The sequence below is a fragment of the Crocuta crocuta genome, unplaced genomic scaffold, assembly GCF_008692635.1.
Source record: "Crocuta crocuta isolate KB4526 unplaced genomic scaffold, BGI_CrCroc_1.0 scaffold234, whole genome shotgun sequence".
Taxonomy (NCBI): domain Eukaryota; kingdom Metazoa; phylum Chordata; class Mammalia; order Carnivora; family Hyaenidae; genus Crocuta; species Crocuta crocuta.
Window position 1 is genome coordinate 3,236,492 of NW_027529647.1, and position 27,910 is coordinate 3,264,401.

The window sequence follows — 27,910 nt, forward strand, 5'->3', positions numbered from 1 at the left end:
CCCCCCGCAGAGAGGCCAAAGTGCACTGCGGCGACCGGACGCTGGCCGCGCTGATCCCGGGTGCAGCGGGCATGGCCTCGCTCAGGTGCAACGCCAGCGGCGGCAGGATCAGCATCCTCCTCAGCAAGGTGGGTGCCCGGCCGCGTCCCCCTCTGGCTGCCAGTCCCTTTGGGTGCGGGCTCTGCGCCGCTCCTCTCTTCTGTCCCTTTTCCCCGGCCAGCTGCGTCCTCTCAACACGAGGGGGGCCGGGCCCTCTGAACCTCCGGCTTAGAGAAGGCGGGTCGTGACGACAGCGGGGGGCAGTGTGTGACCGAGGGGACGCAGACGTGTCTGTCCTGCTCTGCGCAGGGGCCCTGTCGCCCACGAGTGCTCGCTCGCGAGTCCGTTCGTTCACCACCGGTCACCGTTGCCCTCCGTGACCCAGGCGCTTCGCCCGGCACCGCGGACGCAAGCAGATGCGTAAACGGGAGAGCGCGGCCCCTCCCTGCGGAGGAACGAACCCCCATCAGAGACGGAGTCCGATGCGGGGCCCTGCCGGGTGGGGGACTTCCAGAGGGGTGTGGGGGGGCGGGGGAGGCACAGGGAGATGCACCCTGAGTGCGAGCAGCTGACAGAGCACGGCCTGGCTGAGGGTCCGCCGTCCCTGGCAGAAGGCGGAGGCCGAGACGGGCACGGGCCGGGCGCCAACCTTGACGCAGGGGCGAGGCGGGGGTGTCCCGTAGCACCCTTCCGCAGGTTGCTTCTCAGTGGGGTGGGGGGTGCAGAAGTCCTGTCTCAGGGGGCTGGGGGTCACCCGGTGTGGGTGCGGGCGGCTGGGGGCCGGCTCTACCCCGGGCAGCCGCGGGGAGGTGGAAGGGGCCGGTGGGGCCTCCTGTCTCCGTGCAGACTTTGAGCCTCCTCTGGGCAGCACGTGGGCCAGTGAAGACAGCCCTGGGCCCCGGGGGGAAGTCTGGCTGGAGATGGGGGTCCTCGGGCAGCAGGAGGCCAGTGCCAGGGCCCCCGGGGAACAGGAGCAAACGTGCCCGGGGCCGCGGCACCATCTCCCTGCTGCTGGGGGTGAATGCATGGCAGGGGTGGGGACGGCACGGTGACACTAAGGGACAAAAACGTCTCTCCTCGCACCGGGAATTCTTGTCCGCGATGAAAGAAAAAAATGATGAAGTTCAGGTGTCACAAGGGAGTCTGTGCTGAAAACCAGCTGTCCCTGGCCCCGCGGGCGCCCCCTGGGGGGGAGGGGGTGCGCTGTGGGAAGGAGGGGCTGGCGCAGGCAGCGGTCGGCTGCTCCCCTATGCAGGGGCGGAGGCTGGGCACCTTCCGCGTCGCTGACACGTCTCCCGGTTTGTTGCGGTTTCTCCTCTCGCTGACGGTGTTGGTGACGAGTAGGAGCACATTTCTGGGTCGTCGGGCTTGTGATTGGTGGTCGGGCTTCTGGCTTGTCGGTTTATGATTGTTGTGCTGCTGTTGAGCGTACGGCATTCTCTAAAACTGTGACAAATTGATCTTGCCCTTCAGAGGTACTCGGGCCCCATTTAGCTTCTGTCGTCTGTGAGGATAAAGCCTTGAACAGCCACCCAAGTGGTTGGCATTCATTGCCCCCAACAGCCAAGACCCCTTTCTCTCGTTCTCATTCAGCTGTGTGGGGAGTGGTGTGTGGGGCCCACTCGTCTGTGTCCCTGCGGTTCGTCCACCTCAGCCAAGCCCGTACGGACCTTCACAACGTTCTAGGGTTTCTCAGCCCCCTGAGGTTATAAGCACCCACCGGACAGCTGGCTCAGTGCGATGACGGTGCGCCGGCGTCCACGTCAGGAGTGCTGGAGTGGCCGGCGGGGCGTGGACGCTTGTTCTCAAACCCACGGCGTCCTGGCCCCGTGGTTCCTTGAGCCCCGGTTTCTCTTCCCCTAGGCTGACGGCAGCCCCGATTCCAAAATCTGCTTCTACGACGTGGAAATGGACACTGTGACTATCCTGGACTTCAAGACGGGGCAGATTGATCAGAGGGAGAGCTTGTCCTTCAACGGGCAAGAGACCAAGAGGTGAGGCTGTGCTTCAGGGGGATTTCACTGGAGACCTAGTGAAAGTGATAGTTACTGGTCAGCTTCCGGGCGGGTGGTGGCTGAGTTAGGCTCCAACTTGAAGGCCCTCAGCAATTAGCGGTGCAGAAAGCAGTGAAGCCGACAGCCTGGCGGGTGGGATGGGGACCTGGGATCATCCAGCAGAAACAGGCTTCCGGAAGCGCAGAGGCAGCTGTGGCCACACGATGGCCTGGACGTCGGGAGAGCGGCCGTAACTTGGCCCCGTCTGCTCCTGGAAGGGAGCGCGTCGCAGCGCATCTGTCCCGGTGGTGGTGTCTTTCTAGAAGAGTGATCGTTGCTCTTCACGGAGTTCCTATAAACTTTCAGGGAGTTTGAGTTCCCGCTGCTGCGAGGGACACGCTCTCCCTGCCCCCCCGGAGGGCTCGCATCTGACTGGAGAGTGCGCTGCCCAGGACCCGGGTACGCGTGGGGCGGGCGCCCACACTGCGTGCCAGGCAGCAGAGCCCGGCGCCTGTTCCTTTTGCTGTATTACAGTCCCCTGTCCCTCCAGTGCTGAAACCCTCTTCTAGAACCTTCTTTCCCCTGGTGGGAACTGGTCGCCGCCGGTGGCCCTGCCGGAACAGGCCCACCCTCGCTCCTCCCCAGCCTCGCTCTGCTTCCTCGGACCCAGGTGTCCACCACAATTTCATATCATCACCTGCGCCTTGGTCCCCGAGAGCAATCTTGTCCCAGCTGCCTGCTCTGACGCCTCACAGCTCCCCCCTCTGTCAGTCCCCTCGTGTGTGACTCATCCCGTTTTCCTCGCGTGATTTGTGTTTCAGACTCACACTTTCCCCCCACCCTCCACCTCCGAGCTACACCCTCGTGGCCCCAGGGGCAGTGCACGGCCACCCTGCAGACTCCCCTCCGCTTCTGAGGTCTGAGCCCACCCTTCACCTCCAGACCTACCTTGTCTGTGGGCAGCGCGCCCACCCCTCGGCACTCGTCCGCCCCGCAGGACGCGGGGTCCACGCCGTTCCTGGCTCATGCCCTCCCTGGAGCCTCGGGAACCCAAGCTTCGCACGCCCTCCGACAGGCCGCCCTGGGCCTCTCTGACCAGCGTTCTTGCGTCCGAGCATGGCCCCAGCAGGCTGGCCGCGGGGCCCTGGAGCGGGCCGTCTGCAGAGCGTCCCCGGCGCCTGATGCCGACCCGGACGGCCTCTCAGACCTCAGGACGGGCCTTCTCTTTCAGGAGCCACGCCTTTTTGGATGAGACACTGAGGGGCCTCATTCCCGTGAGCCAGTTCTGGGACCAGAGCGAGCCCCGGCTGTTCGTGTGCGAGGCCGTGCGGGAGGCGCCGCCGCAGCCCGGGGACAAGAAGCCCCCCGCCGAGGACAGCCCGGGCCACACGGTACCGTGACCGCGCCGCATGCGTTGCTTGGGGCAGGGGCTGGGCAGCCCACGGTCCTGACGTGGCTCGTGGGAAAGCTGGAATGAGGTCAGCGCCCTACTGCTACCTTGACCCGCGGCCTGCGTGGCCCCCGGGTTTGCGGGGTGGCGGGTCCCCCTCTGCCCTCACTCAGACTGTCCTACTTTAGTCCGCTTGTTACGCCAAGTGCTGCGTGTTACCTTCCCCCCGGGACCGAGCCTGCCACCCGGGGAGTTAGCAGAGCTAGCCCGCAGGGGGCGTGTGTCCTGGGCCCTGGCCTCCCCCCACCAGCCTCCCCCCGTAGCGCCCAGGACTCTGACACTTCCTGGTGTTGTGGAAACGCCGGGTGCTCCCTGGGAGGGACGAGGGGTCTGTAGCAGGTCCCGGCGAGTCCGCAAGGGCAGCCAGCCCGCCGACGCTGGCGGATTGTGTCCCTGCCAAAGGAAGCCCACCCTCCCCGGGGTGCTGAGCGTGGGGCCCCGCATGTCAGCAGTCGGTGTCCTGCCCCCCGACGTTGAGACGCACCCCCGATCCTGGGCCTGAAACGCTGAGTGGCAGCGCACGGGGGCAGCGTCCCCACGAGTCCACGGCTGGCCGGGAGGCGCCCCAGGCGGGCGGTGAGGGTGCGCGCCCATCGCCACCCGAGGGCCCTTCCCGGCACGCTGGGCCTGGGCCTCCTGCCGCGCCCGTCCCCGGGGCTGTGCACCCCTGCCCGGACCCCTGGGCCCTCTTCCTCGAGAGCAGAGCAGACGAGAGGCTCTTTCTGAGTTGCTGACTGAGTGAGAGCCCAGCCGCTGAACAGGAAAACCGAAACACCAGAGTTCTGCGGTGCCGTCACCGGCTGGGGTGGGAAGGACTGGTTTTTCTACGAGAAAACCCGTCCGTGAGAGGGTCTAGCGGGAGGTGGGTCCTCTGCGCAAGGCTGTGTGCACACGTCTGTCCTTGTTTCTCTGTGGCGTGAACGGGCGAATCGATGCAGCGTGGAAGGTGACATTGTCGACCACACGCACCGTGTCTCCCTCTTCCCCCAGGCGGACGTGCTGGTTCTGTCCTTCTTCGTCACCGAAGAGCACGGCTTCTTGCTCCAGGAGAGCTTCCCCCGGCCTCCCGCCTACCAGGCGCTTCTGGGCCTCCAGGTGCCTCACTATTACTTCACGAAGAAGGTGGGAACCCCAGGAGTGCGGGGCCGCGTTCCCGGGTCCCGGGGGGTCCTCCCGGCTGCCGCAGGCCACCCCTCAACACACGCACCTGCTGTCAGTTGTGCCCCGAGCCCCAGCGGTCAGGGGTCCCCCGGGTCAGGGAAATTACAAGACTTGGCTTTGCCGTCAAGACGGGGCAGCACTGACATGGCAAGTCTGCGTCCCCGGCTAAGGGACCTGCGGCGACGTAGGCGCAGGGGTGGCTCCTGGGGCCGGGCCGGCGTGTGGCTCTTCGGGAGGCATGTCTCACTCACACGTGTGTGTGGTTATTTTTGACGGAACGGGATTGTTTTCACGCACGCACGTGCGCGCGCTCAGGGCTGTCGGTCTCCCTGGGGCTCGGCCCCCTTGTCGCCAGGGTGTCTGGATCCGTGAGCGTCACGGGAGGCACGGCGGCTCTGCCCGCACGGCGGCTCTTCATTCCCGTATCTCAAACTGTCCGCGCCGTCACGCTGGCATTTTTCTGGATTTCATTCTCGTTTCGCATTCGTGAGGCATGGTCTCCCTGCCTTGACTCAAAACATCATGAGGCGCATCTTCGGTTCTTCCTATCAAGTTTTCCTCCTCATTCCCCTGATTTGGCTTGAAGCGGGGTTCGAGAGCCAGCAGTCAAGAACGAATTCTTGAGGCACTTTGGGGCACGAAGGTGGTTCTATTAAAGCACGGGGACGGGACCAGGGGGCAGAAGGAGCTGCACCGGGGTCGGGAGGCGGCTGATTATCTGTGGGAGTTGGGGAGGTAAAGTCAGGGAGGTTCCCAACGGGACTGTGCTTATGCCGCAGACCCCAGGGTCCCGGAGGCCCGGCTGCCGTCCGGCTGAGCGGTTCTCCGGCCCACGGAGCTTTGCCGTGAAGGCAGCCGGGGTTCCTGGGGGGATGTCTGCTCTGCTGGCTCCAGCATTTGTCCGCGGCCGCAGGTTAGAAGGGAAGTGAATGTTACCCGCGTTTCTCCCATTCCGCCCGTCATTCCCAGCACGGACTCCGGCTTCTCCCCTCCTGTGGGCCTTCCGAGTTCCCCTCGCCTTCCCGGCCCCGCCTGCCGGCCCCAGAGACGCAGCGTGTGCCGCTATACCCTCACCACTGGGCCCCCAGACTCTGCCTAACTGCATGTGGCCCCTTCTGCTTGCGTCCCTGCCCCGTGCGGCAGCCGCACGCCCGTGTAGCTCCGCAGAACCCTTGTCCGGGCTCAGACTGTGGCGTGAGCGCTCCGTGGCCGAGTGTGTAGTGCAGGAAGTAGTTCACAAACTAGATTAGCAAGCTAGGGAGCCTCATTAACTTGGCCTCCAAAGCGCTAGTGGGGAGTAGCTGGGAAGAGTGTTTCTTTAACAGCTGCCCTCCAGGGCCACTGACCCGCATCCAAGGCCATCGATACAGCGTCTGGAGGCTCCCTGTCTGCACCCTCGAGGGTGCGGATGACAGTGTGACGACCCAGGGTCCCCAGCTCAGTGCCCCCCTCTCGGGACAGAGCTGAGGCCCCGTAATGAGGGCAGCGGCCAGTGCGCCTGGCGGCGGAGCCAAGGCACTCTTGTTTCTGTGAGACTTCCGCGGCGCGACCACAGCGGGCCAGGTTCTGATCAGAACAGGGCACTGGGTCCACGGCGTGGCTGACCTGATGGAGTCCGGCCTCTGCCTGGCGGTTCGTGCACATGTTTTCTGGAAGTTCCCACTTGGTGCCAGCTCTGCAGCTTTCAGCCTCCGCCTGACATGACCCAGCCTGTGCTCACCCACCCAGACTGGGGGCCGCCCCAGGTCCTTTGCTTATGCTCTGCTCTGTGCCTGGAAGGGTCTTGCCATCCACGTCTGGGTCTGACAAATCCTGCCAGTGTTTCAAGTGCCCCCTTAAGTTGGAGACTGCGGATGAACGTCGGGGGGGCCCTGAGATGGAGCGAGACCCGAGCGGGCCGGGGGTCACCCAGTAGCAGCAGCCGCCACGGCAGGGATGAGGTCTGTTAGGGTTCCCAGACCAGTCCCACCCTGCTGAGAGCCCCCACACCACGGGTCTGCGGTGACGAAACGCGTGGTCATCTGAGTGAGCGAGCACGTCCTGTTGTCAGGCACAGTGTCCCACGAGACCGGGACGAGCCGGGGGAGCGGGGTCCAAGGAGCATGGGCTGTGACCCCCTTAGAGAGGGGCGGGGGACCGGGGCCCGCGCAGAGAGGGGAGCAGGGGGTGCGGAGGGCAGGACACATGTGAGTCCCTGGCCGGAGGGGGCGGCACCAGGCAGGGCGGAAGCGGGCAGAGTGAGGAGGGGGCACAGGCTGTCAGCAGGTCGTGTCTCCAGCTGCCACGCACCTGTCCGGGGAGCGCCCCGCAGCGTCGATGATTCTTCTGGAAAACATCGTTGAGGGCACACAGCTAATCCAGGCTGTGGCTTTGGAAAATGCTGCTAGAAATCTTGTCAGTGTGACTGAGTTCTAGGGCCCCGTGCCCAGGGGGGGTCCCTGGTGTGGGGGTGGGACGCCTCTCGAGGCTGCAGAGCAGACCTGGGGGCGGGGGGGGAACGTTGTCACAGCCCTTCCGCGACTGAGGAGTCGGCATCGGCGAGCTAGATGTGCTTCCTGCTGCCCGAAACCAGAGCCCACGGCTCGCCCGGCCCCTCGCGGGGACTGCGGCCGACCTCCACGCCTACCTGCGGAGAGAGCCGCGCGGACGCGCATCTTGAGCAGAGGCCGGGCGTGCGCGTTCACGTCCCTGACCCGACCGCAAACGGTGCCCTTTGTCCTTCAGCCAGGAGAAGCAGACGGGGAAGACCGGGGGGACCCGGGGTGCCGCTGCGTCCCCCACGTGGTGGGCAGGAGACCGCTGCGAGACTTCGTCGGGCTGGAGGGCTGCGATAGGGCCGCTCAGGACGCCATGCTTAACTTCAGCTTCTCTGTCACCGCCGGAGACATGGACGAAGCGTTCAAATCCATCAAGCTCATCAAAAGGTGAGGACTCTGCCCACCGAGGTATGAGGGCGTGCGTGCCTCCAGGAGGCCCCCTGCGCATCTCCGTCCCCTCCTCAGGGCTCTGAGAAGCCGCCACTCTCCTGTGACCGTGTCACGGAGGACTCACGGCTTGTCACGCCCCGAGGCAGGTGCGTGAGGCAGCACGGCAGGCGCAGGGGCCCAGCTCCCCTCTGCTGGGCTCCGAGTCTCCCGCGCTGCTGTGGGTTTGATTGGGTTTTAAGTGCTCCATGTACTTCCCAGTCGAAAGTTGTGCGGTCGCTAAATAGTCACAGCACCTGTCCCTCCGGGAATAACCGCTGCTAAATAAGAGGGCTTTGGTACCAGGCACTGGAAACAGTATGGGGAAACGTGGGTAAGATCGCTCTAAATGTTTTTATTAATTTCTTTAATGTTTATTTATTTTTGAGAGAGAGAGAGAGAGAGAAAGAGAGAGAGAGAGGGCAGGAGCAGGGGAGAGGCAGAAGGAGGGAGAGAGAATGAATCCCAAGCAGGCTCCAGGCTCCGAGCCGTCTGTGCAGAGGCTGACATGGGGCTCAAACCCATGAACCCTGAGATCATGACCTGAGCAGAAGTCGGACACCTAACCGACTGACGCGTCCCCCGGCTCCCCTGCTCTAAACTTTTAAATCACGGGCTGCCTATCAGCAGCCTCCTCCCCATTCCTGAGAGAATTCAGCAGTTCTTCTTGAGAGTAGTTACAGATGTTCACCCCCAAAGGGCAGGGGAGCCATTGCACGGTGGAAGTGAAGGGGAACACAGAGCCGAAAGTTGAGCCGCCGCCTGGAACACCCCTGTCGTTCACAGCGATGGTGTCTGGACATGACTCCAAGCCCCTTGTCTTACCTCTAAAGCGGCCAAACCTTGTTTCTGACGAAGGGCCTTGTCCACACAGGCTGTGTATGTGGACCAGAGGGCTCTTCACTTCACAAGTGAACCAGAGTGGCCGGAAGGCACCGCCCGGCCTTTCTCTGGCCTCTTTTCCTTTAATGTAAATACCGTCACGTGACCAACCACACAGTCAACTTTAATACTTCAACGTACATTAATGTAGCTGTATGTGTAGAATTATGAAATTGTATGTCTTTCTTTTACATATATTTGTTTTTGAGAGAGAGTCAGCACAAGCGGGGGAGGGTCAGAGAGAAGGGGAGATGACACAGAATCCAAGGATTCTGAGCTGGCAGCACAGAGCCCGACGCGGGGCTCGAACCCTTGAACCCCGAGATCATGACCTGAGCCCAAGTCAGACGCCTGACCAGCTGAGACATCCAGGCGCCCCTGAAATTGTACATCTTAACTATTGCATGATTCTTTTAAAAAACTATTATTCTGGAAACATGTTTCGGGGCCTGGGGGGCAGTCCATTGTGGAAAGAAGCTCGGAGGGCGGAAGGTTGGACTTAAAGGTTCCTGTGAGTGAGCTGGGAACGGGTCTGCTTATTTCTACAGCGTGTGCCGTTTATTGTGAATGGTCAGGCTCTAGATGCTTTTCCATCGTCCTCAGTTGCGTTGGGATTCTCAAAGCGCCAGCCGCGCTGCACTGCTTGTTCTTACTGAAGACAGGCTCCGCACCGGTCACCTCCCGCTCACAGGAAGGTCGAAAGCAGCAGGCCTGAACGTTTTTTAGGGGGAAGGAGCCTNTCTGACCCTGGCTTTGGTGCTACCCATGGCCCCCGTGTCACTTTCCTGGGGATCGCTGCCTGCAGGTGGCGCAGGGCCAAGCAGTTCGCCACACAGGAAGCGTCCACGTGGGTGTGGGTGGCACTGCCCTGACATGCAGTCGGGCATCCGGGTTCTGGAGGGCGAGGGCCGGCTTTGAACCCCTCACATGCAACTCTCCAGTGTTTTGCGTTCGGTCTGTGGAGTTAGAGCTGACTTACGTCCAGATTCAGGACCAGCGTCGTGTCGTGAAGGCGTTTGTAGACCACCCAGCATTTGGCTGAAGCTAGGTTTTATAGGGGAAAACGTAGGGCGATCTCAAGTTTTTTAAACAGAAAACTACCCCCCCACCCCGCCAGCGGCTGATTTGCCGTCTGTTCCGTCTGCAGACCCTTGGTGCGGCGGGAGGGTGAGACTACAGCTGTCTTCCCGTTGCGCCTTTCACAGTGTTTCAAGCCGCCTTTTCCTGCCGCCCCACAAAATGATGCCAGGCCAGACCAAATTCTTCTCACCCCCGTGGCCGTGTGATAGTTAAAACACAGGCTTTACACAGCGGTGAGGGAAGTCTGCCTTTTATTTTAACTTAGAAAAATAATCGGGAGCAAAACGGACATTACTAACACAATCCTGCCATAAAACGGTAGCCACCTGGTTATAAATTCTGAGTCACTCGAGGAAGTTCATGGACAGTTCCGCAAAATCTTCCCGGGCATTCTGCTCTACCAAAGTAAATATGACCGAGGCCCCCACCCTCAGCAGACACTGAATAAATTAATCCTAGACTGAGGTGCGGAGCTGTCCCCCGGAACACGGGGACAGTGAGGCCCAGCGGTGGGCGCGGAGGGAGCGTGGCGTATGACGTGCGGATACGAGGCGGAGTAAACATAGCTGTGGGTCGTACGTGTATATATGAGACCCTACGGATGGTCTGCACGGACGGTCCTGTGGCCTCCGCGTTGTGCGGTTATAGTGGATAAAGTCCTGGGCAGGCGGCCCCCCCGCGGCCCTCAGCACGGCGACTCCACATACTCGTTGTCCAGCCCTCGGCGGAACCGCGCCGTCAGGGAGCGGCTGATGACGATCACCCGGGGCGCGATGCAATCCTCCCTCCTGTGAAGAATGTTCCAGATGAGCATGGCGGCCGCCAGGGTGGCCAGGAGGCAGGCGCCGATGTTCAGGTAGCAAGACCAGGACAGGCTGGTGTACGGGCCGATTCTGTAGAACGTCACCAGCCCGATGACCAGGACGAAACCTGCAAACGAGAGAGGGGAGTTCAGAAAGCCCTGCATGGACCCGGGGTTGGGGGGGACCGGCCACTTGGGCTGTGGAGCCCCAAGGTCACACAGCCTGAGGTCACACAGCCTCCAGGTCACACAGCCACCACTGACCCCCGCGGGCCGTCGCCCCTTCACGTGCCGCGCTTCAGTGTGGAGCCGCTTTTCAACAGGCCTCTGAGCCCTTCTGACCTTTGGGGGGCTGTGTACTTAATCCTGGCACGGAGTGACTTCTGGGGGCCCCAGGAGAAAGCGGTGCGGTCCGGACGCGCTCTCCCTTTGGTCCAGCAGGGCCGTGCCGTTTCCTCCACGTGAGCGGCGCCCCGCTTCTAGAAGTGCTTGATTCCTTCCAGTGGACGTACACGCAGGCGTTCGCTAAATCTCATCTAGAAACAGGACTCTGTCCTGTTCTCAGCAGCTTTCTTGTGCTTCGCGTTTGCTCCGGGAGGAGATGGAGGGGTCTTTCCAAGCTCCGGAGCGCCTGGCGCCTGCGGGTCCCGGGAAGGGGCAGAGGCCGGGGCTGCGGCGCCCTGCGCACCCCGCGCCTGCTCCTCTCGTCCCCGTTGCACCCGCACCCCCTTCTCCTGCCCGTTCCCCCCACAGCCTCCTCTTCTGACTCCAGACAGGGTTGGGGGCCACGCAGGGACTGCGGACAGTGTCCTGTGCGGACCTCAGCACCCGGCCCGGCCTGCTCGCGTTGTTGGCGCCTCGCGCCACGGCGCCCCTCGCTTCCCAGGCCTCCGTTCTCGCCTCAGGGAAACCCGACTTCGTGCCCAGAGCCTGCCGGCCGGGGTAACAGGACACTGGTGTTTGATGGAGGGCAGGGCTGAGTCCGGGCCGCGGTCCTGTGCGCGGGCCTCCAACCCCTCAGGCAGGCGGGGCCGGATAAGGCCGCCGGGAGCCGTGGTGCCGAGCCAGAGCCGTGGCTGGAGTGGTGGCCCGGGCGGGAGGGCCGGGCAGAGGTGGGGGCCCGGCGGCCCCCGCCCCGCCTCTGCCGTGGTGACCTGGGGGAGCTGNCTGTGACATCCGTCCGTCTGCTCATGCGGTCTCTGCGTTCCGCACAGCTTCCCCTGCTTTCCTCAGGAAACCAGACCCTGCGCGACCCCCGTGGCCCCGGAGCTGCGCCGCAGCCGCGCCAGCCAGCTCGTGGCTCTGGAAACTTGTAAATTAGTGCGGGGTGGGGGCGGGGGGCGGAGCCGGCTGTCACAAGCAGTGCAGTGTCATCATCACCGCACCTTCCAGAAAGTATGAATTAAACATGATCCACCCCGTTATGCGCTAAACAATAGCGGCAGTGACTAATCTCTGCTAACTCTCCACAGTACTTAGCAGAGCTTTTTATACACAGAAAGCTTTTGGATGCTTCCTCTCTGTTAAAAATAACTAATTCTCTTTGTCATGCACACCGACAGAAACTTCTGGCATTTCTCTCCCCCAGTGAAGAGTGTGTCCCTTGCTCCCTGTTGTGTGGCACCGAGTTTTATGTTCTCGGGGAAAGGAGTTAGAGTCTGTGTTTTGTGCCATGAAAATGAAAACACTTGGCGTGTGGCCCACGGTTTTCTGCGTCTTTGGGCATTTTCTGCCAGCGAAGGGTGCTCTCTGTGCCCCGTTTCCACAAGGCCCAGCTGGAAGTGGCAAGCAGGGAGCACCGGGAGACGGAGCACGCGGGCTCGTGCCTGAGCTCACCCGGCAGGCCCTGGGGCGGGTGCTCCCACAGGGCGGGTGGGCGCCATCCGCAGGGGCCCGGCCGAGCAGGGGGGTTGCCAGCAGAGCAGCAGCGGTGCAGACCCGTGCGTGGGAAGGGGTTTCCCCCGAACAGCCCCGCACCCCGAGTCCATGTCCGCCCGTGGCCAGACATCCGTCGGAGCATCTGCAAACCTGTGCCCTGCGGCCCGAGCCCTAGTTCCGCAGCATCGTGTGTTGGGGTGGACGGTGTCAGGGTGGACGGCCCCGCCCCAGCCCCGCGGCTGACCGGGCTCGGCAGACAGCGCTGAAGCATAAGGCCGGCCCGTGAAGTCCGCGAGACATTTCCGGGGACCCCGGTGCAGAGCCGGCCCTGACCGGAGGGTCCGCACGCCCTTGCCTGCCAGCGCCGGAAAGGGGACGGCCCCTGTCCCTCAGGGGCGCATGTGCCAGGAGCTGTACGCCTTTGCCAGGCCTTGAATCTCTGCCTCTGCCGCGCGTGGCATCCCGTCCCCTGCAGCCACACGGGCCCCTTGCCACTCCTCCGGGACCCCGGGCTCCAGCCTCTCCGGGTCTGTACTGGCGCAGCTGCCCCGAGCTCACCCAGCCCTGGGGAGGACGGCTGCGCTCGGAGCTCAGCCTGGAGGCCCGGCCCGGTCCCCGCTGGCAGCCCCTGGACCAGAGGGCGATCTCCCGTGGCGCGGAACTAATCGCAGTGTGGGCCTCTGAGGAAGCAGCTTCATGGTGACCGCGCCCCTCAAGGGACAGGGCCTGTTGGCCACAATCTTGTCGCTCAGCGTCGGAGCCACAGCGGGACGTGCCGGGTCCCGCTCTGCCCCTCGTGCTGGTTTCCATGCGCGTGCGCTGCGCGCAGGCTTGATTCCTCCTCGGGGAACCGAACCGGCATTCGTGGGTGAACTGAAGCTAACCCCCCAGGGCGGGGCGCCCGGGGCAGCGTGGTGAGTGCCGGCGTGGGAACCCTGTACCTGGGAGGCCGCCACAGGCCGGTGTAGACCCTCCCAGAGGGAGGCCCCTGTGGACAGGACACTCTGAACTTCAGGCACTGCAGATCCTGACTGGTGGGACCAGTCGCCGAAGCGTGTGGGCAGAGCGGCCACCGCAGCTGACCCTCACCCGGCGCCCCCGCGCCATCCAGCCCTGAGTGGCAGGCGCCCTTGCGCCCCCTGGCCAGCGTCACGGGGTTACTTGGCTTTATTGGTGCTTATTTTCTAAGATGAGCATCCGATGTTTCTGAAAGCAGAGTCTCTGTCTCTCGTTGCCGCGTCTGAGTCTGTGTGTCCCCTCCTGGGGGTGTAGCGCCCACAGGGCACTCAGACTCCGGCGTCAGAGCCTGGAGCCGCCTCCTGTCATCCCACGGTCCCACGGTCCCACAGTCGTGGGTGACAGGTGGCAGATTGGTGGACGGAATCTTAGCAGTCCAGCCTGCCGGCCGTGGGCAGCAGTGGGCGGGTTTCGAGTGCAGCCTGGGGTGCGTCTCACCCATCTGACCTGGTTCAGAGGCTGCACCTTACTTTTTTCTAGAAGTGGGGGGAAAAATCTATAGTTCTATACTCTTGTCTGAAAAATGGTTTAAAAATTTTGCATTACGTGGCTTATTCTGTGTAAAGACCAGCTCAGCTTAGAACACGTGGTCAGAGAAGGGCCTGACTCCCAGCATTAAAAAATGACTTTAGAGAAGCCTCTCCTGCCGCAGGAAGCTGCAGAGAACCCACCAGAACAGCGGTGCACGCGAAACAGTGAGCCGAGTCGAGCCACGTGGGGGGTGGGGGGCGTCGGGTGGTATCCCCAGGGCCACATGAACCGCACAGGCACGCGGCATGCGCGTGCGCCATGCGCCCCATGTCAGCAGTGGAGAGGAAGGGACACGTAAGGCACAAGGCCTTCGTGAGGGTCTCCTGTGGGGGGAGGGGCCGGGGTGTGGGAAAGAGCCCCCCGGCCACCGGCCTTAAACTACCGGCTCCTGGCTCTGGCACGCGGTGCAGAGACGCCCTCAGACTGTCTGGAGGCCGCTCTCCCGGACTTCTCCGTGATGGCCACGTTTGTCTAGAAGCACACGAAAGGGGAGAGTGTGAGCTGACGCCCCGAATTCTGCATGTGGAGTCCATCCCGTCCTCATGAATCTGTTTCCAAAGCAAACAGCCCCTTCCTGTGAGGCAACGGCGCGGGCGCCGTGAGCCCCAGCGCGGCCTGCAGAGCGTCCCTTTCCCCTCGCTTCCTGCCTGCCAGCTTCCGAGGGCCGCGGGCCTTCCTGTTGAAGTGACCGTCAAGCACATGCAGGTGGCGTAAGGGGAGACCGTGGAGCCGAATCCTGAGCCTTCACATAGCACACCCGCCCCATGGCCTGCCTGTGACTTAGGTGCGATGACGGCTTCCGGGGAGAGTTCCTGGAGCCGAGCACACAGCCCATGTCAGGGCGCGGCCGCAGTGGGCACCCCAGCACCTGGGAGCAGCGGACTGACAGGATCCACGGGCCCCTCCCTGTAGGGGGGGGTTCTGGGAAAGGGACCACTGAAGGTGCGATGTGTCCGGTCGCGTGTCCACGGCCCTGCAGCTCCCGCGTGGCGCCCGGCGTGCCAGTGCAGAGCACAGAGGGCGTGCACGTGAGCAAGAAACGCGAATGTGGTTGGGGTGCAGACCAGCGTTGGGGAAGCAGGAGCCAAACGCGGGCACGGTGTCCGGACCAGGCCAGGCCTATTCTTCGTGAAAGACAGAAAGTCATGTATTCCTGCGAGAGGAGCCCCGAGCCTACGAACAGCAGAGCCTCCCCAGCTCACGACTGCCGAGATTCAGGGGCACGGGGTGCACAGTGTGTGCGTCAGTTTTGCTGTCACATAAGAAAAAGATGCTGATTTCCAGAAACTGAGAGAGGAAGCCAGAGCCACAGAGCCCAGGAGGTTCCGCCGTGATTCTGCTCCCAGGGTTGTCCCGCAGGGGTGTGGGAGGCTTCGCGTCAGGGGGGGCCGGGCCGGAGCGGGCTGGCGAAGGTTGGCATCCAGCGGTCCGGCCGTGTGTGCGGGGACCTTGCGCTCTGCGCAGTGCCGAGGGCTGGAGCACACGCCTGCGAGCTCGGGCCTGATGGTCAGCCGCCTGCAGGACGTGAGGAGCCGCCGGAGGGGTTCCCGAGGAGAGCCCGGTGCCGTCCCAAAGGTGCTCCGCCCGACAGTGGCCTCTGCGAGTCGGTTGCCCATCTGTCCGTCTGTCCTTGAGCTGCCCCGTTTCACGGTGGGATCGTGCCGTGCGGAAAACTGTTAGTCTAAAAAAGCTGCAGGTGACCCAAATGACAGACGAGGTGGCTGGACTGAGACTCCGCAGACGTGGAGACGAACAGCCACTTAGGACCAAAGCTAATCAACCGTAAACCAGGAGACACATCAAACGCTACGAAGTCACAGACGCTTGAGGTGGAGGAGGAGCCTTACACCACGGTAGATTTGTCACCACCGGACCCAAAGCCAGATTGTAAGGGAGGTGGGACGCCTGGCCTGTGGGCCCCATGCTGGGACATCACAGAAGGACTGCAGTTTTCCTCAGTCCCCGGGTGTCCCTGACACAGTGGGCCCGGCCCGGGACAGCCCTCCGGGGCGCTTGCTGCAGCGTGGGGGGACTTCTCGGTCTCTGAAGGGGTGGCAGGTGCCGCGCGTGCTCTCCAGTGAGCAGTGGGGGTGAGGGAGGGAGTGTGGAGGAGGGAACGGATGAGCAGCCTGGTCCTCAGGTCCCCCACCGCGCTGCCAGCTGGGGGCTCTCGGGACGGAGCCCTCACACCCCTGGGAGGCCAGCCACATGGGACGCCGACACCAGCCTGGATGTGCGCCTGCAGCCACGGTGCTCTGAGACCACTTGGGCGGTGGGCAGGGAGTTGCCCCTGAAAGGTGCGACTTGACCGAGGAACAGAGCCCTGAATGGCCCCACCTGAGAGCATCAGCCTGGGGACAGATGTGCTTAGTCCCGCAGGGCAGCTGGAGCCCGGGGCCGCTGGCGCCTGACAAGCCGCAGGTGGGGTCACACTGAAGAGAGTTTGGAGCGACCCGTTCTGGCAGGGGGGAGGCTCCCCTCCCTGGTGGTGGCTGCTCCGGCACAGGCCCCGGCTCCGTGGGGGCCCTCGGACACGCAGCTGGGGGTCCCGACGGTCGCGGGGCAGGCGCGGCTGCGTGAGAGCACGGGCTGAGGGGGCTCGTCGCACCTCAACGCCCGGGGAAGGGCCCTGGCGCACTCAGGACCCTCCAGAGCCAAGGAGCCTCACCCCAACGTGCCCGCCAGGCAGGCCGCCTGCCGAGCCCCCTCGGCTGTCTGGTGTCACCTGGGTGTCTGAGGCAGGTCTGGCGGCGCCTGCCGGCGGTGATGACACAGGATGGCGGGCGCTCCGTGTGCACGAGCAGTGAGAGCAGAGAAGGCGCACGCGGACAAGCGAGGGAAGAAAGGACGGGAGGGCCTGCAGGGCCGGCCGCCAGGAGCCTGTACGGGCGCGTGGCTGTGGCAGGGGCCACCCATGCCAGCTCTTTGCCCTGGGACAGGGTCCCCCAGGCCGCTGCAGCCCTGACGGGAGCCAACGTCACAGGGAGAACGTGGAGGCCACGTAGAGCCGTTCGGCTTGTGGGTGGAGGTGGAATAATGGACAGAATTCTAAAGTACATTAGAATTCCACGTGGAAGGTTCTGTAAGGAGGCGGGAGCCCATTGCATGGTAGCGGGAGCAGGCGTGCGGGGCAGAGCGGCGGGCGGGCATCACGNTCGCCCGCGCCGCCTCTCTCCGCTGCCCACCCTCTGGGCGCAGCGCTGGGGCCTGGAGGCCGCTTGCATCACAGGTACCAGCAGGCACTTCCCCTCCTGGGACAGGATATCCCGGCGCCCAGCAGACCGGAGCACAGGAAAAAACCTAACTCTAAAATTAGCAGCGCGGTGGCAGAAAGGCACACGGCCGCGTTCTGTACTGTTTGTCAATGAAACAAGTCTAAACACGGCCAAGTGCATTTCCTTTGTGGGCAAAACAGACCCGTGGGGGCGAGGGCAGGGAGCCACCGGGAGACGCCTGCAGAGACGGGAGGGGCCCCCAGCGCCCCTCGGCGCTCCCGGCTCTTCCCAGCGGCCTCCGCCTGCGTGATGGTCCCTGCGCGGCGGCCGCGCGTTCCGAGGACGCCCGGGAGAGCGCGGCCGCCCCACGGGCAGGACGGGCCACCGGGTGTGCCTCACGGGGCCCCCGGGCTGTCTTTTCAAAGATATAGTATCTGGGAACAGCACTATCTTGTTCTGAAATAAGGGTTCGCAGGAAGTGAAATGTCAGATCCCAACCCGCCGTCTCTCTCCCAGTGATTCTAAATAAAAGGAGCCGCGGCCCATTGTGCTGCCGCGGGGTATTTCCAGGGTCACGATCTGCTCCTTTCCTTGCTGCGGTGCCGCTCAAGGTCTGCCCCTAGTCGTCCGCTTCCTTCTGGAAGGGATGGAATGTCAGATAAGCTCCGTGCTATAGGGCTGGGCCATCTCCGTGAGGTCTAGGACCCCAGTTCTGCCGTGTGGCCCTAAGGTCAGCAGAGGGCAGAGGGGTCGTTTTCTGAACGGTCACTGTCTTTCGGAGTGTCCGTGTTTCTACCCACAGCCGTGGATAAGGGAGAGGCCGAGGTCCAGGCGTCCCAGCTCACCCGCCTTCTTAGCTCCCCTTAATTCTGCCCGCTGGGGGCAGACGGAGCGGCCGGTGGGCTGGCAGGTTGCCCCGACCCCCCCAGATCGCAGGTGACAGAGCCCAGGTGCACGTCCAGCCCCCTCGGCCTCGAAGCCACGCTCCTGGAAACCGCGTGCCCGGCCCTCGGGGCTCCCAGGTCCTGCCCGCGACAGGGCCGTGGGGAAGCGACTGGCCCAGGACCACCCGCCTTCTATTAAAAGGCGCAGGAAGGCCTGTTTCCAGTTCCTGATTCCCAGGTCACTGTGCAGCGTGTGAGTTCCTGCCAGTCTGTCAGCCTCTCTCTCCAGAAAGATAAGGGCCGGAGGCCATTATTCCCGGAATGATTCACTTCAGACTTCCTGCCGTTTCTTTCCCTGGGTCTGTTGGAACCGTACCTTCACCTCTGGGGCCGCTGCCATCCTCTGCCCTCAGGAGAGGCGAGCGGGCCGACTGCTAACGTCCCCACACCCTGGCCACCCCACCCCCGCCTGGGACCGCCATCAGGCAGCGGGGAACCTGAACTGCCCCCAGATTTCCGTGATCGGGAAAACTGAGCCGGCGGCCAGAGCAGTGGCCGAGGGGAAAGTAGCAGAGAAGGCCCTCCACTCACTGGGGTCACCTGGACAGCTCCCGAGGCTACCCGTGCGGAACCTCCCGGAACTGTCATGTTCCTCGTTTACGACGCCACCACCCCTCTTGGCCTTTCAGGACCACGGGTGCATCCACACCCTCCCTTCCTTGTTGCCCCAAGGCCTCACCACTCTGGGGCCCCCAGCCCGCTCCCGTGGCAGCACGGGCCGTGGGAGTGGGGGCCAGGACACAACACGTGCGCTCGGGCGCTGGTATGCTCTGCGCTTTTCGCCGCCTGTGAGGACGGGCCTGTAGCCGAGCCGGGCTGGAGCCACGCGCCTGCCCAGACCCCCCGTTGGCGCATGGTTAGCAGGGAAGGTGCGTGCACAGGTGGGGGCTCTCCCCCTGCCCGTGCCAGGCTGTTGCGCCATTGCACCAGGACCTTGAGCCCAGACCACCAGCTGTGCCAGCTGCAGACGGCAGAGCACGTCTCTCTGGAGTGCCAGTGGCTGGTGCCAAAACGGAGAAAGGCAGGAGCCCAGGGGTGGACGGAAGTATGCGGCCGGATGCTCGCGTGTCCTCGCTTCCCCGTGTGTGTCTCGGTCTCGCCTCCGCCCCACCGACGGCCAGAGGGTGACCCACAGGGGCGCGGGGGCCGAGGGTGCGGTCACCTCACCAGCCCGGGGCCCGGGGCTACTTACTCGCCAGCTGGAACGCGGCGGCCATGGCCTCCTCCCAGCACTGCGACTCGGGCGACATCAGGGGCAGGCCCGCCAGCCCCAGGACGAAGGTGAGCTGGCCCGCAGCCAGCGCTGCCGTGGCCACCAGGTTGCAAGCGCGCATCATGTCAAACTGCACTGTGAGAACGACAGGGGAGGGACAGGTGGTCAGCTGGAGCCCCGCGGCCTCTCTCCCCGGCTCCTCGCTCTCCGCTCCCGGCCCAGGACCCGGTGCACGGGGGGTGTGCCACAGGCAGGGCCGGGGCTGCGCTGCTGCCCCGAGAGGCCCACGGAGAGAGACTTCGGGCGTGCTGGGCAGCAGAGCGCCAGCCTGCGGGGAGCGCGGCCAGAGACCGGGGGACCGGCCCCACCGGGCCTCAGCCTGCGGTGGTGTCTGTGACTCGCCCACACGTGGGCAGGCAGCCTTCAGATCTAGCACCCCAGGAGCCCAGGGTGAAGGGAGACCACGCCACTTCCTGCCCCCAGGCCGGCCACTCCTGCCCACTGTGTGTCAGCCGCTTCCTCCTCGCCGCTGTCCCAGGCAGGGCTGCAGCAGGCAGGGCGGCCCTGCGGCCAGAGAAGCTTCTGGAAGGAGAGGAGGAGGGAGGGGCCGCTAGAGGAGGACAGCCCCCAGGCTGAACACCTTCTGGAGGCGGCCTAGGCCTCTGCCCTGGCTTGCTGTGTAGATGAGCTGTGTAGACCGTGAGCATGGCCAGCTCTGCTCTCCCACACGGATGGCGCTGTCCTGCCCTGTGGGCTGCACTGCCGCGGGCTGATGCTCACACTCCGTGCTTTGCAGGGTCGCCACGGAAACATCCCTGCGGTTGTCAGAAGGCCTGCGCCCCTCTGACCCAGTAAACGGCAGGGGTGCCAGAGGCGAGCAGGTACTCCTGGTGCAGGGGGAGGCACCAGCACCCGCATTTCCTCACCTCCCGCTCAGCTGCAAGCCAGGTTTCAGGCCTATTTTCCCGAACCTTTCTGGCTGCCCACACGGTCTTCGTGGCACAACCCAAGTCACGGCCAGCCCGACCAGCGGGCACACGCGCGTGCAGGAGACCATGCGGGCCCTGCTGTGCGGACAGAACGGCCTCCCTGTCCGTGGAGACCCTGCCCTTCACACGCTCTCTCCGGCGTCTTCACACTCTGTTTTCTTTGCCTTACTTGTGCCGACATGTGACTGCACAGACGTCCTTCTACGGTAAAAGGTGGCCGAGTTTGGGGGTGACCTCAGAGATGAGGGGCAGTAAACACATGGGGCACTAAGCACAGGACGGGGCGCCGGGTTCACAGCCAGACCCAGGGGAGGTAAGGCTAGAGGTGGACAGAGGAGGGTGCCCTCCCGCTTGCCGTCCCCCGAGCTCTCTGTCCTTCCCGGCACTCTGAGTGCACTGCCCAAGCCATAGGCCCTGGCTGCGGCCCCGCGTGCCCTCCCCACCCCACCAGCCTCTGCCCCGTGGGCGTGAGGGTGTAGGCGGGTAAAGGGTGAAGCGCTGACTGCCTGAGCCCACCCCCACCCCTGACCACCAGCAGGGGACCTGCCGGGCAGGCGTCCGCCGTGCCCGGGGTCCATGACTGACGGAGCCTACTGCGTGCATAGCCTGGGCAGCGGCGCCCAGCAGGAGCGTGGCGGGAGGGCCTGAGGCCAGGCAGAGTGTGATGCACACAGTTGCATCCCGGGCGCCAGACGGGTTTACCCATGCCGCGCCTCACTTCGGAAAAGGACGTTAGGGCGCCCGACAGAATGCCTGGCACGCGGAGCTGTGACACACGCCCAGAGAGCAAGGCTTCCCGGGACTCGGGCTGTGAGGTCTCCGTGGGAGCCAGGGGAGGACCTCGGGGACACTGCATCCCCACACCGCCTCGCAGGGACAAAAGCTGCTTGAGCAGGGGTCTTGGAGGACAGGACCCCGTGTGCATGGGGGGCCGGCCGCGGAGCCCCTGACCCAGTGCCCTCGGGACGCCCTGCGCGGGGCCCCCTGACAGAACATCATGGTGGGCGGCCCTCGCCCTTTTTGCTCCGTGAGTACAGACGGGCTCTGACCGGGCAGTTCAGGGCATTGCTGGGGTCCCTGGAGCAGAGCGGGCAAGCGTGTCCGCCATCCCCTCACCATCTGCCTCGATGTCTGGAGTCCCTCAGGCCCGAGATGGGAGCTCAGAACGGATCGAGTCCAGCCTGCGGCCACACACACTCACCCATTGGGGACCAAGACGACCCCAGAGCCTGCAGGTGTCTGACGGAGCGCCACTGCTCCCTCCTGCCCCATCCCGCCGCCCAGCGGAGCCGGACGCCGGGTGCTGGTGTGGCATGGGGCGGCAGGTGCGGGCCGGGAGACGAGGTGCCGGAGCGCCCACGCGGGAGCACAGGGGCAGCGCACATCCGCCCGGCTCGCGCCCCGGAGCCCGCGAGAAGCGCGTCAGCAGCTCCGTCTCCCTGACAGGAAGCTTCCGCGGCATTTCCCTCGTTTGTGGCGCATGTTTGACACTCAGACTGATTAAGGATCAGCTGCCGGAGACGCCGTGCCCGTGTGAGGATGTCGTAGAAGTTGCACGAGGAGCTGCTCGGGTGGCCGGGGACACAGGTGGCCGGCCCGGTGGGAAGGGGGTCTGGAGGCAGAGCACGTCCCCGCCCGTATAGCCTCCTAGCCTCGGCCCGGGGACAGAGGGCCTGGACGCCTGGGGAGGGGCTGGGCTGAGTCTCGGGGCCAGGGGTGCTGTGTGGGGCAGGACAGCCTCAGGACCCAGGACGCCTGCTCTCCACCAGCCAGTCTCCCGGGACCCAAGTTCAGCTGCATCGAGTTTGGAGAGCTTGTGGAAAAGTCTGAACTTCCTGCTTGTGACCGAGGGGGAGGGGCTGACAGGCTCACCCCCTCCCCAACAGAAGACCCCCAGACCCAGAGGAAGGGGCTGTGAGTGCAGGACTGCACGGGGACCTTGGCCGAGCACATGCCTCCTGCAGCCTCCGTCTGGTGGCCCGTGGAATGGGCCCCACCCCACCCCCGCCCCCAGTGGGTCAGGGCTCCAAGCACATGGCGGCTGGAGACAGTCACGGCGCCAGCCTGTACGACTCGAGGACTCGGGACGGCCTCTGAGAGCAGCTAGCAACCCTGGCGACGCCACACATGCTCCAAAGGGCGAGCCCGAGCTCGGTGTCCTGCCCTTCTGTGAGTTAGACCGAGACCTCTGCCCGTCAGCCACTGTGGCCACGTAGGTGACACGTTAGGTGACGAGTGTCTTACACTTGTGAGCCCTTTACTCCCCTGCACTCAAACCTGACCCCATGGTCAAAGTCCTGTTCCCATCTTCCAGAGCGGGAAGGGCCGGGACAAGCCCATGCTCCGGAGCCGCTGCCCTGAGCCCCTTCCCTGCCCCCAGGCTGGTCTCCAGCAGCCCTGTCTGCCCTCTGACCCCCGACGCTGCCTGAACGGCTCTCTCAGGCCACGGAGCGAAGTCAGAACTCAGCCATGTGTTGTTTGAGCTCCTTGTTTATTTCACTCACTGACAATTTCTATTTCCCACCAAGGAAAGCGTATTTTCCTTGGTTTGGTGAATGTACCTGCCCTGTAGCTACACGTGAAGGTGGAGAAAAGCCCCATGCCCGCACAAGAATTCCGTCCTAAAGGAGACAGAGGCAGGTCAGGGCTCAGCGGAACTGGGGCTGGGGCTCCCCTGGAGGGTCCCAGGCCGAGCTGGGGGCTTGCCTGGGCTCCCCAACACCAGACGTGCCCCTTGCCCACGGCGTGCCCGACCGTTCTAAAGGAGGCGGAGAAGTAGCAGACTTACGCTTGACGGTGCCTCGAGCCTCCTGGAAGCCTGCCGCCTCGGAGCCCCAGCCCAGGGCTTCACAGTCCCCTGCATCCGCCGGCCCCGGCCGGGCCCCGGCGCTCGGCCCTCCCCGGGCCCTGTCTGCCAGCCAGCAGGACGCCCACAGCCCCACGCTCCGCCTGCGCCCATCCTCCAGCGTCTGGTGCACCCAGCTGGGGGTGAAGGCCGCCGCGTTGTTGAGGACGAGAGAGACCAGGGCCACCAGCACCGCCGTGGCCACCAGCTTCTGAACGGTCATCGCCGACTGCCAGTGCCGTCCGCTTGTCGGGAGAAAGTCCCAGCCCCGGGCACCGCTGTGGCCAGGGAGAGCCGAGAGCAGCTAGGGGCTGCTAGAGGACATCGCCGCTCATTCTCGGAGGCATCGGGAAGGCCCACGCGACAGGTGCAGGTGAGCCCACCTGGGCCCGTCCTTACCCTGCCTCCTGCACCTGGAGCAGGACCAGGCGCCAGCTGCGGCCGGCCTCTCGGCCCATCCCGGGGAGGCACCCGGGGCGCCCGCGACAGCCCAGGGCCGTGCGTGCGCCGTCTTCCTGAGAGGCCAGGCCTCTTCTCCCCGCGAGCAGCTGTAGGGGCGGCCGGCGACGTGGGGTATGTCCCGCCTCACTGCCGAGAACCGGCTCCTCAGAGCGAAGCCAGCGGCCGGGCTCCGAGCGGGGCCTCCGGCTGCCTGAGCCCCTGCCCTGTTTCTCCGCCGCGAGACGGCCTGTCCTGGAAAGCAGAGGGCCCGCCGCGGGGAAGCGCGTGTGCCTGTGTGTCTGCGTGTGTGCAGGCGCGCGTGTGCGTCCCCCCCGCGGCAGAGAGGAAATGGTTGTTTTTGAGGCTGTTTTTTGTGAGCTGGATGGAGGGCGTAGCCAACTGCAACAAAGAGCGGCCAGGCCCCCGCGGCCAGACGCTGACAGGACGCGCTTCCTGACGGGAGAGCAGGGGGGCCTCTGGAGTCCTGCTCCGGGGCCCCCTCCCCCCTCCCGGCACAGGCCCACAGCCCCCCCTGGCTGGCCCGGGCTCCGCCAGCCTGGCACTCAGGTACCCGGAGCAGCCGCGGGGGCACGTGCACCCACAGCGCGCGTCCGTGCTGGGCCTGGCGCAGCTGCACCCAGCGCGGGGCCAGTGCCCCGCCTTGGGGACTTGGGGGCTGTTCCCAGCAGCCCAGGGGCCCCTGCCCTTATCACGGGGTTCACGGACGGTAGAGGACAAGGCCGGGCATGGTGGAGAGCCCTCCTCAGACAGGCCTTTGCCCGGGCCAGGGCCACAGCTGCAGAGCTGCCCGGCCAGGGCGCCGTCCTGGAGGTGCAGGGTCCCACGGCGGGGACAGAGGGCGCCGGGCACGTCCCTGACGAGGGAGCTGCAAGCCCTCTGTGCGTGCACACAGTCGGGAGAGGCTGTGCCACCCTCTGGGCCCGGGGGCGGCGGTGCACAGACAGGCACCCACACACCCTTCTAGGAGCACATGTGCCCCGGGCGTCGTGTGGTGCAAGCCTCGGGCCCCTCGGGCTGCTGTCTTCACTAGCTGCCCAGCCAGCACCAGGCGCCTTCGTTACAGGAGAGGGGGCCACACAGCTGCCCGGGTCACGGAGGTGGCGAGAGGGGCCCGGCAACCTGGAGAGCCGTGTGGGACTGGCTTGTACCCTCGGCTCGTCCACGTCGGTGCCTGGGACGTCGGCACCCCGCTCGCCTCCCGCTTCTGGAGCTCCGGAGGGTTCTAGCGACTGACACCGAGCAGGCCCCGCTACACAGTTCGTTAAACGGCAAGTGGTAATCGTCCGATTAGTAACGGTTATCTTCAAGAGGCATTAGCACTGGCCGTGCTGGTTCTCAAGGACGGCCAGCAGCCTCGAGGCACAGACGCTCCCCATGTAGCCCATCGTGTAAATCAGACTCAGTTTCCCACCAGCGTTGGTGCAAGCAGCCTGGGGCCAGACCTGGGTCCGGGGCCACGTGCGCAGTGGTAACGTGGTGAGTGCTGAGGCTGCGCTGGTCATCGCATCAGAGCAGCGGGAACCGCCACGGCCCCCAGAATTTGCGTCCCTCTCTTGTAGGGGCCTGTGCGTGCTGCAGCGGGGAGCCCCACCCGCCAAGCCTCTGCCCCTGAAAGGCAGCGGGGAGGGGGGTCCTTGGAGAATCGGGGTCTCCGACAGCGTCTATGTGTTGGGTCCCTGATGGGCTTTGCCCGCTGGCGTCAGCACGTGTCCCCGAGGCAAATGTGCCGGCAGCTCCTCCCCACCAGCCTTCTTTCCGCGGCCTGTATGCTCTCCCGTCTCTGCTCCAGCCTCCCGGGGGCCACGGGGGGACGGGCACCTAGTCCTCTGCACATGGCCCCCTCCTCCAAGGGCACCAGCATGTGAATCAGAGTCCCTGAGCCCACGGTACAGGGGTCACCTGGACAAGGCGGCTCTTCCCCCGAGGGTCAGCCCCCCTATTTATTTAAATCACTTCTCCCCGGGTGGTCTTTGGTTCCTGTCTGCCAGGTGAGACAGGGAGGCCCAGGCCACTCCCCGGCTCCTCCAGCAGCCCGGCAGCCATCCGGCCCGGCCCGCAGAGGACCCCTGTCATCCACCCATGTGACCGCGAGGCCCACCCCGGGTGCCCAAACCCCCAAGGGCCTCCCTGTCCCCCAGAGCTGCGTGCGGCGGGCACTGTGTTGGGAGCTAGGAGCGAAGAAGCTGGGGCCGCTGGCCGCACCGGGAGGCCGTGACCCCCACAAGCCTGAGGGGCAGGCCCGAGGAGAGGGGCCTCCGGGGCCGCTTCCGGCGGCTCTTCCCAAAAGGGGGGGGTGCGTCTCCAGGCCAGGCCCCTCGGCAGGCAGCCCGTGCGCCCTGGCGTCAGCGCCTCTCATGTTGATGAAGTACAGATGTGAGTGTCGTGGCTGGACGGCAGGAAGTGCGCCGGGCTGGCGGCCGTCCAAAGGCTGGGGCCCCAGGCCTGCGTGCGGGCCCACGGCCTCGGCCCAGGGGCAGGGCTCGGGCTGTTCTTCCAGCTCACGCTTGTCCCCTGCGTGCACGCACGACCCGCCAGACCCCTTTAGCCTAGGGACACACAAGGAAACCGAGTCGGCGGAGAGCTGGGATGGGCCTCCAGGTTCCTTTGCTTGTTGGGGTTGTGTACTTTTGTGGTGCACAGATAGCAGCCATCCATGTTCAAAACTCAGCAGAGGTGGGGACGCACAGGGCCCCGGGCCCAGGTCCCGCCCCCACGCGGGTCTTCGCTCAGGCAGGGAGCGTGTGAAAAAAGCCTCCTACGTGGAACGCGTCTGGAAGGGAGGGGCCTGTTCCAGCCAGCGCCTCGCCGCAGCCCTGGCTCATCCGCCTGACGCAGGAAGGGTGCCGACTTCGCATGAGTTCCGCGAGTAGGCAGAGGGCTCCTGGGCTCTGCCTGGGACCACCAGGCTCTGTGGTCGCCGCGGCCCTCCGCGAACCCGGGCCGCGTGCCCCGCCTGAGCAGGAGCCTGTGGCCAGGAGGGAGTTGAGGGTGGAGCCAGCCCCTTTGGGAAGGAGGCTGGTGCCTCGTAACAGGCCCTTGGGGCTGGGGGGACCCCAGTGCGGGGTCACAGGGGAGGATGGTGCACACGGCCCCTCTAACCGGCCATTGTCGGTAAACCCACCTGTCACCCCTCAGCGGCCCCAACCAGCGCGTGACAGCAAAGCTGTAGCAGGCTCCGCAAGCTCCCTGCTCACAGGGAAGGGCGCCTGCACGTGCAGCTTCTGGACCAGAGATGCGGCCACGAGTGCGTCCCTGTCCCCGAGGACAGACGCCTCCGCCGGCGGCTTCCCAGCTGACAGAGGCTCTGCCCTGACACTGTGGCCCCTCCTCCTCCCCTCGGCACTCCCGCTGTCACAAGGCCGTGGGAAGATGCACTGGGCACACACCCTGGCCCGGGCCCCCCCACACCCAGCTGCCCCCTCCTTGCCCGTGCTGTGCACACGATCTGAGCATAGGGTCCGCGGCGCCAGGACCCCTCAATTTTGTGGAGTGTGGTTTCCCAAGGCGGGGGGCCTACCTCAAGGCAGAAGTTTCTAGCCTCACAGGAAACTGCGATCTTCAAGGAGGGCAGGATCCCCTGGTCAGTGTAGGTCATCGTTGGCAGAAGAGAACTTACTGGAAGACTAACATGGGGGGAGGGACCCATGCCTCCGAATCCCCTCCCTGGGCCTGTGTGGAGTCACGGGGGCCTATGGGCGTGAGGACGGGGTCCTGGGGGCGTACCGGGCCCCCCCTCCTTAGCCCAGGTCAGGGACCCACCAACCCCATGCTGGGTGTCATGCACTGGTCCGCAGGGGCATCATGCTTGGGGCCCCACAGCCCCTTCCGCAGGCCCGCTGGGGCATGAAGTCTCTACGGCCCCTTCTCCCTGTGGGTCCCCTGCCGGAGGGCAGCACCAACGCTTCCTCGGCCCAGCTGAGAGCTCGGGCAGCGGGTTCAGAGGAGCGTGTGCACCATGGATGGCCATCAAGGCAGGGAGGAGGATGGCCTGAGTACGTCTGTGGCCCTGTCGGCTGCAGGGGACACGCAGATGGCCTTCAGCCACGGGAGGAGTCGGGGCCCCCGTCTGCCGTGCGGCTGCGCTGGTGAAGCCCATCCGGCACGCGTCTCTGTGGGGCTGGCGCTGTGAGGGCTCTGAGCTGACGGGGCTGCGTGTCCCCGGCACAGCGAGAAGGTCTGGGAGAACATGGCCCGCATGTGCGTGAAGACCCAGCGGCTGGACGTCGCCAAGGTGTGCCTGGGGAACATGGGCCACGCGCGTGGAGCCCGCGCGCTGCGCGAGGCCGAGCAGGAGCCGGAGCTGGAGGCCAGGGTGGCCGTGCTGGCCATACAGCTGGGTATGCTGGTGAGTCGGGCACCGCCCCGGGGGGGCAGGGGAGGCAGCACCTGGTCCACAGGGCGGTGCGGCGGGCGGGGTCTCCTCCCTGCAGGCAGGGGCAGCCGCC

The 27,910-nt window shown here is 65.0% G+C and overlaps 2 protein-coding genes across 2 annotated transcripts in view; one reads left to right on the top strand and one right to left on the bottom strand.

Moving 5' to 3' along the window:
- IFT140 (intraflagellar transport 140) overlaps window positions 1-27,910 on the top strand; it is a 77,653-nt gene that overhangs the window by 31,445 nt on the left and 18,298 nt on the right. Inside the window, exons 14-19 of the mRNA XM_077762793.1 lie at window positions 11-128; window positions 1,903-2,033; window positions 3,265-3,424; window positions 4,474-4,605; window positions 7,369-7,568; window positions 27,633-27,810. Of these exons, the coding sequence (XP_077618919.1) occupies window positions 11-128; window positions 1,903-2,033; window positions 3,265-3,424; window positions 4,474-4,605; window positions 7,369-7,568; window positions 27,633-27,810 (919 nt within the window). The remainder of the gene's footprint in view (window positions 1-10; window positions 129-1,902; window positions 2,034-3,264; window positions 3,425-4,473; window positions 4,606-7,368; window positions 7,569-27,632; window positions 27,811-27,910) is intronic.
- On the bottom strand, window positions 9,804-23,797 carry TMEM204 (transmembrane protein 204). Its single transcript, XM_077762660.1, has 3 exons — window positions 22,947-23,797; window positions 19,149-19,304; window positions 9,804-10,499 (listed from the first exon to the last, which is right to left on the bottom strand). The coding sequence occupies exons 1-3, from the start codon at window positions 23,224-23,226 to the stop codon at window positions 10,255-10,257; spliced, it is 681 nt and encodes a 226-aa protein (XP_077618786.1). The 5' UTR covers window positions 23,227-23,797; the 3' UTR covers window positions 9,804-10,254.